Consider the following 10864-nt stretch of genomic DNA (forward strand, 5'->3'; position numbering starts at 1 on the left):
ACAAGCCCCATCTAGAATACTGCAGTTACAACATTTGACCACCAGAGGCAGCAAGTGCTATGCAAAAATCACATTAAAGGTGAATGTTCTTGAAGCAATGTTAAAGTAGATTAAATTAGCCTTTCAGAAAGCTTTTCGACCATCCTCATCACACACACACACACACACACGCACACACACACACACACACACACACACACACACACGCACACACATCACTTAAGAAGCTTCTTTAGCAGACAGAGCAAGCTGGATAATGATAAGCTCACATGCCTCAACACAGTTAAATACAATCTCTAAGCCATGAAAAAGGTTTGAAACCAAAGAACTGATCTCTTTTATGGTGATTGCTCACCACTATAGTATAGCTTTTGCTCATCACTGTTGTTAATGAAACACAACTGCTTTAATTCAGTACAGTACAGAGCCAGCTCCAACATCCCCTTTTAAAAACCACCTGAAACTGACAAGCCAGACTCTTTCAAGCCATCAATCCCTCACCAGGGAGGCATGCTGCTGGATTTGTGTTCAAAGTATTGGATCGCAGTACTTACACATCACAATGTAGAGTTTCCCAGCCCGCATTCTGCCTGGAACTAAACGACACTGCAACAGAACTGATCTTCATAGAAAACCTTAATTTCCTTAAACGCTGGCAGCGCTTCACAGTTCCTCCCAGTGATGCTATTTTTTTTATCTCAAAGTGTTAACTGGTCACCAGCTTCTGTTACAAAGATATGCTGGTGATTTCACAGGATACTGCAGATGAGTTCAGTGTGTGAATTTGTATTTTTACACTAAAACCTCTTCTTTCTGAGAAGCAGCTTCATCTGTAAGCCAGTAAGTGCAGCACAGACAAAATGACATTTGTCTAATATCTATACTTAAAACTATTAGAAATAACTGAGCTGCACACACTTAGAGTAGATTGATTTGCTTCCCCTCTCTCCGTCTTTGTCAGCCGTAACATCAGGTATGAGAAGAACACAAGCATATGAAATCACTGTGTTAGAGGGTAGTAGGTGTTGTCTTTGGGAGGACCAGCAATGACGTCACACACACAGGAAGCCTGTGGGCAAACCTCAGTGCCACCTGACAACTGAGTAGAAGTTTATTAAATAAAAATAAACAAAAACAAAAGTGCTGAAGCCACAGTCAGCACCCAGGTGGGGTAGCAGGTATTACAAAAATAAACACAAAAAAAACCCCGGTAATACCAACTATGGTAGAACTGGGTTAAAATAAAAAGAATACACAAACAAGTCCTGCACAATAATAATATAGAACAGAAAATAATAGTAGCTGCCGTTCTTTAAATGGCCACATTAGTGGTGGTGGCGCTGTGTCTGCAGCTGGCTCCTTCCAACACTGGCTGCGACATACTCCAGCACTCACTGCCCTGAGTGGATACGAGACTTCCGGGTACTTCCGAAGCACACACTCGGGAAGAGAAGGAGGAAGTAGGAGTCGGGACGCAGGAAGCCGCCTATTTATACAACAGCACAGTGTACTCCTGTTGCTAACCCAGGACAGAGAGCCCGAATGCAGAAACAGCGCAGCCTAACTGACTGTGAGGTTCCGCATCAGGGCAAAATGACCGACCACACCAGAACTCCCGGTATGATAATTTTCAGGCCGTTCGCCCCGAGTCCGGGCTGCCCTATGCAACGCCACAAGAGATTGGGAGGGCGGATTACAGTGGGAACCTATTACACCCCCATCACACACTGATAATCAAAAGAACTGAGCATTGACTTCTGCAGCCATCATCTGCTTGTATCAATAAATAAACAAATCTGGGTAGCACTTTTTAATTTTACTTACACATGAATGGTCAAGGAATGGTGACAAATACATTAAATGCCAGTACTGACTTTGAAACCAAACAAGACACGCACAAACCAGACCAAATGAATAAACTGAATGTTGAAAGTCCCGTACATTAATGAACATTAATGAACATTAATGACAGTAAACTTGAATTGGAAATAATTTAGAAAAGTAACCATTCAGCAAAAGATATATTACTTCTAAACTATTTAAAAACAATTTTAGGAGCATTATCAAATTCTGTTTGGTGGTTTACTGGTGAAAGCAGGTGATGGATTCAGGCTCAGTGTAGAAATAGAGTTTACAAGATGTAGGAAAAGCGATAGTGATATAGATAGAAAGTGTACCTCATAGTGCTGTTCACTGCAGATGTCATCGCAAAAACAGAACAAACTTCTCCTTTTCTGTGGTCAGTCAGCTCTACATTCGTTTCTGAGAAAGAAATAAGTGACTGTGGTTAGTGAGAGGAAGTGAAGGCAGGCAGGGTTTAAATTGAACCTGAATACTGGAATGCAGCCCTGCATCCCCTGTTAAACTGCCAAGAGGGGATTCTGAAAAGAGGAGACTGAGCTGAGCAGTTTGATACCAAACATGCCAGTCAATCATCTTTAGAAAACCACTTAGTGGAGGAGTCTGCACTGCCCCTTTATGAAGTGTACTGCAGTATATACTGCAACAGCACAGTATGGTAAAAACTAATTGAAAAATACATTCTAGTCAAACCATACTTAATGCACACAAGTAAGCACGGTCAATTCTAGATAGGTTTGGTAAAACATTGTGAGTTCACATTGTAAAACTATCAGTCAAGACTGAATTGTATGAAGGACATGATTAAAAAAAAGAAATGAAAAAACACAATTGAAGGGTTTATAACAAACAACCCCCTAAATCTCTGAAAACCACTGCATACAGTTGTGAATGTACATGTCAATTGTATATACAAGTTCCTTATAATTGCTTATTGTGGTTAAATTACAAAAGATAAAACTATGAAAGACAGTCTCTCTTTGTAAACAAAATGGACATGTCAGATACCATTGGGTCTAGTATGCAGAGGTAGGCATTAACAGCGAGAATCGTGTGTAAGAGTCTCCACTGTAGATCTCCCAGCCTCTTTGATAGGGGGGGTTTATAGAGGCTTCTCCAAGCCGGCCTGACCTGCTCTTCCACCTCCAACAGCTCTCTCCAAGATGTATCTGGAAGGCCCTGTAATTGCTTCTCGTGTCTTAGCTTTACACATAATTCATACAATGTGTCCCCCTTCACACTTGACAGGGAGAGATCTGTCAAGTTCTCGATTTTAAACAAATGCCCTTTGTCTCCCGTGTCTCGGCTGATAGCTGGGGAGATCTGTATAAGGGGGTGTGACAGGAATGGCTGAGTGGTCTGACGTCAGGCAGAAGCAGCAACAAATTAAATCACCTAATTAATTCGGGAGATGGCCACCTACTGCACGAGTAGAGGACGAGCACCAATCTCGCCTCTGCCAGAACACGTTTTAAAAATAAACAAAACTCTCGGCTACGCCATCCTAAATACATAAATAATCAAATATACGGCGCTCGCCGACATAAATACAATACAATAAAAATCCAAAATAAATACACTGCACAGGGGCGGAGGGGGAGACCCCGATCTAAAAATAAACATAACAATGTACAGGGCTGCTCGCCCTGTTACATATCCCCCCCTTGTGCAACGCACACATGGCCCCAACGGCCACCTCACCCCTCAGTCTCAAAGTCCCGGAAGAGGGGGAAGCAAGTTGTTTCTGGGGGGTGGCCATGGTGGAATCTCTGGCACCCCCCAATTCTTCGTGGCCGGCAGCTCCCTCTTCCGGGGCTCCCGCCACACTCTATCCTGCCGCGAAATTGTGGCTGGGGAAGCTGGTCTCCTGACCTTCCCCCTCCTCTTCACGGCCAGCAGTTCCCCTCCATGGGGCTCTGACCACACAATCTCCTGCCGCGAAAGTGCGGCTGGGGGAGCTGGTCTCCTGACCTCCCCCCCCTTCTTCATGGCCGGCAGTTCCCCTCCGTGGGGCTCCGACCACATGATCTCCGTCTGCGAAAGTGCGGCTGGAGGAGCTGGTCTCCAGACCTCCCCCCCTTTCTTCATGGCCGGCAGTTCCCCTCCGTGGGGCTCCGACCACATGATCTCCGGCCGCGAAAGTGCGGCTGGGGGAGCTGGTCTCCGGACCTCTCCCCCTTTCTTCATGGCCGTCCGTTCCCCTCCGTGGGGCTCCGGCCATAGTGTAGTGACCCCAGGCGAAGCAGGATCCCTGGCGACCCCAGGCGAAGCAGGATCCCTGGCGACCCCAGGCGAAGCAGGATCCCTGGCGACCCCAGGCGACGGCAGCGGCAGCGGCCCCTCGGGAGGCGACGGCAGCGGCCCCTCGGGAGGCAACGCAGGACCGGCAGCAACCCTAGGAGACGCAAGGGAGACACAGGCGACCCCAGGCGATGCCGACGGCGGGAGGGGAGCCCCTGGCCATGAAGGCGGCAGCAGGAGCTCCACTTCTCCCAATGGTGGTGGTGGTGGAGGTAGAGATAGCTCCTGCTCCTCTCCTCCTGACGATAAAGGCGGCAGGGGCTCCTCCCCTTCTGCCGGCCAAGGCGGCAGGGGCTCCTCCCCTTCTGCCGGCCAAGGCGGCAGGGGCTCCTCCCCTTCTGCCGGCCAAGGCGGCAGGGGCTCCTCCCCTTCTGCCGGCCAAGGCGGCAGGGCCTCCTCCCCTTCTGGCGGCGAAGGCGGCTCCTCCCCTTCTGGCTGCGAAGGCGGCTCCTCCCCTTCTGGCTGCGAAGGCGGCTCCTCCCCTTCTGGCTGCGAAGGCGGCTCCTTCCCTTCTGGCTGCGAAGGCGGCTGGGACGCCTCCCCTTCTGGCTGCAACAGGGAAACCAGCAGGCATGTTCCCTCTGCTGGCGGTGGTGGAAGCGGAACCAGCAGGCATGCTCCCTCTGCTGGTGGTGGTGGGAGCGACACACAGTCCTCCCAGGGCGATGGAGGTGGAACCAGCAGGTATGCTCCCTCTGCTGGCGGAGGTGGGAGCGACACACAGTCCTCCCATGGAGATGGAGGTGTAACCAGCAGGAACTCTCCCTCTGCTGGCAGGTACCTGGGCTGTGGATGTTTGGCTTTCCCCTTCTTGGGCTGTGGATGCACCGACTCCCCCCTCTTGGGCTGTGGACGCACCGACTCCCCCCTCTTGGGCTGTGGACGCACCGACTCCCCCCTCTTGGGCTGTGGACGTTCGGGCTCCTCCCACTCAGGCGCAGGACGTTCGGGCTCCTCCCACTCAGGCGCAGGACGTTCGGGCTCCTCCCACTCAGGCGCAGGACGTTCGGGCTCCTCCCACTCAGGCGCAGGACGTTCGGGCTCCTCCCACTCAGGCGCAGGACGTTCGGGCTCCTCCCACTCAGGCGCAGGACGTTCGGGCTCCTCCCACTCAGGCGCAGGACGTTCGGGCTCCTCCCATTCCAGGTCCGTGTTCCCTCTCTGCCTCCTTCTCCTCTTTTCTCCCTTGGCCTGTGGAGGTGATGGGGTCTGCTGCTCCAGCAGCCAAAACCACCCTGATGCACAGGACACCCTCCCCATGGTGTAGGCTTCCCAGAAGCAGGGGTCTTCATAAGGGCAGTCCTCCCTGCAGATGACACACAGGGGGGCCCCTTCAGCTCTCCACTGCTCCTGTTCCACGTCCCAGTAAGGGGGTCCCAGTTGGGTGGGGTCCCGTGACCACCATCTCCTCACACCACTCTCCTGCTGCTGCTTCTGGCAGCTCTTCCTCCTCTTTCCTCTCATCCTCCTCTTCACTCCACAAACAATGATCGAAAAAAAAAAAGAAAAACAAAAAAACTGCAGTACCCTCTTCTGCCTGCGTCCTGGAGGCGCTACGATCCCACGCAGGACACCACGTGTGACAGGAATGGCTGAGTGGTCTGACGTCAGGCAGAAGCAGGAACAAAAATACTGACTGACACCGGGGAGTACTGCAGTTCAGAAAGGCGTTTGCCGTTTTTATTAACAAACAAAAATAAATAAAATATTTAAACACAAAACACTGTGCTCACCGAGCGAAAATAAAAGGTTTAAACAAAATAAAGTCACGAACACTAAATCAACAATCAATAATAAATAAACCATACAGGTCAGGCTGGGCAGTCGCTGTCACTGTTCCTGTATGTTATAATTGAATTTAGTTTCGTTTTCACCCGATCGCTCCGCTCTCGCTCTCGCTCTCGCTCTCTCCGCTCCTACAACATCCCCCCCGAGTTGGAGAGCTGCAGGCTTTTTATAACAGGTGACCATTTCCCGATTAGCAACAAATTAAATCACCTAATTAATTCGGGAGATGGCCACCTACTGCACGAGTTTAATTATTCCTGGCAGAGGACGAGCACCAATCTCGCCTCTGCCAGAACACGTTTTAAAAATAAACAAAACGCTCGGCTACGCCGTCCTAAATACATAAATAATCAAATATACGGCGCTCGCCGACATAAATACAATACAATAAAAATACAAAATAAATACACTGCACAGGGGCGGAGGGGGAGACCCCGATCTAAAAATAAACAAAACCATGTACAGGGCTGCTCGCCCTGTTACAGGGGGAAAGGTGTTTCACAGGGGGAAGAGGTACAGTTAGTAAAGCCCTTTCTTAGAGTCTCATTCTGTGCATTTGATAACACTGCATGAATCTGGGAAAGCAGCAACTCAGCTACCCTCACAGACCACAACCCCAAGGTTAAAGACAAACTCTGTGGACTTCTCCAATTAAAACTCTCCAGATCTAAAACATGGCGTAACTTGATGACCCCGGCCTTTATCGTTACATTTGTAAAAGCCTGCGATTTTAACATTTCTACTTTAAAAAGAGGATTAAAAACCAGCGGTCTCTCCAAAAGCCAGTAAAAATCTAAAGCTTCTTCATCCAGACCCACCCTCAGACTCTGCCATGCTTTCAACACACTCAGATAGTAGGCTGGTAGTTTGGAGCAAACAAACAGAGCAGTGTCTAAAAAGAAAATATGCTTCCCAAGACCCAGCCCTCCAACATGAAGCAAGAAAAGTAAAGCCACGTCAACCCAGGGTGGCTTCTCACTTCTATGGAGCATTTTTTGGACAGCCTGCAGTCTAAAAGCAGCAATCCTGCTGGACAGGTCCATCAATCCCTGACCCCCTTCATCCAGAGGTAGGTACAATATGCTTTGCCTTAGCCAATGCAGTCCATCCCAGAAAAAAACTAAACTCTGGATTTTTTTTTAAAAACACCTGGTCAGGTTCTACACATATGCACTTGTGCCAGAGCATGGAAGCAGCCAAGTTGTTTATTATTAAAACTCTGCCCCTATACAAGAGCTGTGGCAAAACCCAGTGCCACCTCTGCAAATGCCCCCGTATTGCCTCCAACACTCCCTCCCAAATTCCTCTCAGCTGCTCTCGCACCTCCCAAAAATACCCCTAGGTGTTTAAACTCTTCCCAGCTCCAGAGCAATCCACCAGGCAACACTGGAGGCCCAGGCTTTGTCCATTTCCCAAGTAAGAAAGCCCCACTCTTCAACCAATTAATTCTAGCAGATGAGACTTTTTCAATAAGCTGTTGACTGTCACAGGGTTTATCAACATCTGCTTGGCTGGTTATAAAAACTGAGATGTCATCTGCATAGGCAGATACTTTTATGGGCCGAGCCGGACTACCTGGGATAGAGAGCCCTGTTAGAACATGCCTGAGCCTGCAAATAAGGGGTTTGATGGACAGGGAATAGAGCATTCCCCAGAGAGGGCAGCCTTGTCTGATACCCCTGTGAACTGGGAAAGGTGCACTCAGCTCCCCGTTGACCTTCAGCAGAATGAAAATGTCAGGAACTATATGTGGGATATAAATCCCAGGCCAAATCCAAAGGCTTCAAATACCTTCCATAAGTACTTGTGATCGACTCTGTCAAAGGCTTTCTCCTGATCAAGAGAGATAAGCCCAGCAGGGAAACCGAAGAGCTCAGAGGCAGCCAATGTGTCTCGAATTAAAAAAATACTGTCAAAAATGCTTCTACTGGGCACACAGTAAGTTTGGTCGGGATAAATAATATTTCCCATTACAGTGCTCAACCTATTACCGAGGGCTTTCGATATTATTTTGTAATCAGAGGCCAACAACGACACAGGCCTCCAGTTTTTGATATGGCACAAGTCCCCTTTTTTTGGCAGCAAATATATCACTGCCCTCCTACAATTCAATGGCAGCTCCCCTTTCTCCAGACTTTCTGCGTAGACTGCATGTAGATCTTTCCCAAGCAAAGTCCAGAAAGACTTGAAAAACTCAACAGGTAGTCCATCCAGTCCTGGAGTTTTTCTTCTGTTTATTATTATTATTATTATTATTATTATTATTATTATTCATTTCTTAGCAGACGCCCTTATCCAGGGCGAGTTACAATTTTTACATTATTTTTTACACATTATTTTTACATACAATTACCCATTTATACAGTTTTTACTGGAGCAATCTAGGTAAAGTACCTTGCTCAAGGGTACAGCAGCAGTGTCTCCCACCTGGGATTGAACCCACAACCCTCCGGTCAAGAGTCCAGAGCCCTAACCACTACTCTACACTGCTGCCCTTTAGCCCCATGAGGGCGTCAGAGAGCTCCTGTACTGTTAGAGGTTTGTCTAGAAAACCTTTCTCCTCTTCAGAGATCTTTGGCAGAGTCTCCAAGAAGCGCTGTGTCTCCTCCGGCTGTCCTTCAGCTTCCGCTGTGAACAGCTTTGTGTAGAAGTCCACAGCACATTGCCGGATCTTTCTGGGCTCCCTCAACTCCCTCAACTGTGTTGGCCCATCCACCTCTGCAAGGTATTGCACTCTAGACCTCAGCAGCACCCCCTGCACTTTGACATTCAGCAGCTCAGCCAGCTGCTGTTTTTTTTTATTTTTGAGGTCTTGAATCGTCCTACTATTGGGATTGGACTGTAGAGCTCCCTGAAGCTCTAACATGTCTCACTCCAGCTCTTCCAGAGTCTCAGTCATCCTCTTTGTGGCATTAGCGTGTACTGCTGACAGAACAACCTGACCTGCACCTTCCCCACATCCCACCACTGAGCCAGAGAAGTAAAAGCAGATTTCTGCTCTCTCCACCTGTTCCATAAAAAAGTCAGACATTCCTTAAAATGTGTATCTTTCAGCAGCTGAATGTTAAAATGCCAGTAAGAACGTTTTGTCATTTGGGAAGGCAATAAAACATTGACTGTTAAAAGACTGTGATCAGAAAGACCGTTGGGAGAAATAAAACACTTAGTAAACAGGCTAAAATGCTGCCTAAAAGTATAAAAACGGTCTAATCTCGCTAAAGAGATCGTTTTTTCACACACTTTGACCCATGTGTACTGTCTATTTGTGTCATTGAATTCTTTCCACACGTCAGACAAGCCGTGCTTATTTAAAATCATTAAAAGTTATTTGGCAGACTGTTGGTGCGGCTCAGGGTGATTTCGATCATCTAAGCAATGTACAGTGCAGTTAAAATCACCGGTTAAAAACAGGACTTCCTCACTTCCACAACCGTTCAGAACTGTATCTAAAGTCTGAAAGAAAGCAATCCGTTCTCTGCCCTCATTTGGTGCGTAAATATTAATAAAGACAAGCGAGATTTCACCGACTATCGCTTGCACTTTAAGTAACCGCCCCTTCACTACCTCAGTGACATCATAAGAAACTGGTTTAAAATCTTTTGAAAAAAGGACTGCCACCCCAGCACTCACACTAGATCCGTGAGTAAAAAAAGTCTCCCCCTTCCAATCCCTGGCCCAGTCTATTTGATTCCTAGAATCAGCGTGTGTCTCTTGCAACAAAATTACTTTCAAATCTTTCTGCCCCAGATACTCAAAAAACGCGGCTCTCTTTAAATCATCCCTACACCCGTTTATATTTAATGACCCAATCTTAAGAGAGCTCATGTTAGGGAGAGATAGAAAGATACAAACAAGAAAGAAGGAAAGAAACCACTTATCCATGGGAGAAGAAAATTGAAAAATAAACCTGTCAACTATTTTAACTAGTTTTAGACCTCTTATTAACCTTTGCAATTAAGTTCTTTGGACGCCAGCGCTCCTGCTCAGAAAGATCGGAGCCTGAAGATTTCTGTAGCAAAAAACGTGCTGACAGCAAAAACATTTTAATGTTTGGAAAATGGTCTTCAACGCTGACCCCCCTCCTACCTTTAGTAAGTTCTAAAAACGTTTTAATACTGCCCACGCTGTAACCAGCCTCAGTGCAAGGGGGCTCTGCCGTCAGGGAACAGTCAGTCAGGCTCCCCTCCTCCTCACTGTCAAACTCCGAGCTCTGCTCACTACGCTCCATTCTCAGACTCTTATCGTCTCTCTCAGTTTCTGTCAGTTCGTCTTTCTCTACCTGAGTCTTCATTTCTGGCTCAGCAGAGACACCTCCTTTCTCAATCTGGTCGCTACTTTTCTGTTCCACACTGACGCTTGCTGCAGCAGCTGCAGCCAGTGTGGAAGTCTCACCAGTATTAGTGTCAGTAAGCCCACTGCCCGGTTTTTCATCCCCGGCCGACTCACTCACACTCTCCTCAGCGTTGCTGTCCCGATTCAGACTCCCGCTAGCCTGCATTGTGTCCTGCGCCTTACTACCCTCTTTAGCCGGGGTATCAGAAACCACGGAACCGCTCTCAGCTCCACGCGTCTCCGGCTGCCCAGCTTCTTCTCTCTCCCCTTGCTCACCCTCATTCTCCTCGCCCGCATTACCTCCTTTCTCAGGACAGTTCTTAACAATGTGTCCCTCATTCTTACAGTGAAAACATCGCATTACATCAGTACTGGCAAAAATGACATATTCAGTATCATCTGCCTTGAATTTAAGTGCAACGTTCAGTTCCTGATTCACGTCATTAAAAATCATATTGACATGTCTTCGGAACGACACTATATGCTTTAGCTGCGGGGATTTGCAGCCAATCAGTAATCTCTCGGGGCTGGATACAACTTTACCATACCGGGAAAGCGCACGCTCAATTAAATCATTTTTTAG

At 47.8% G+C, this 10864-nt stretch overlaps 1 protein-coding gene across 1 annotated transcript in view; it reads right to left on the reverse strand.

Annotated features, from left to right (window-relative positions):
• LOC117410233 (Fc receptor-like protein 5) overlaps positions 1 to 10642 on the reverse strand; it is a 48757-nt gene extending 38115 nt beyond the window's left edge. The window contains exon 1 of the mRNA XM_059018354.1: positions 10036 to 10642. Within this exon, the coding sequence (XP_058874337.1) occupies positions 10036 to 10642 (607 nt within the window). The remainder of the gene's footprint in view (positions 1 to 10035) is intronic.
• Between the last annotated feature and the right edge of the window lie 222 nt (positions 10643 to 10864).

The sequence above is a fragment of the Acipenser ruthenus genome, chromosome 59 (genome assembly GCF_902713425.1).
Source record: "Acipenser ruthenus chromosome 59, fAciRut3.2 maternal haplotype, whole genome shotgun sequence".
Taxonomy (NCBI): Eukaryota; Metazoa; Chordata; class Actinopteri; order Acipenseriformes; family Acipenseridae; genus Acipenser; species Acipenser ruthenus.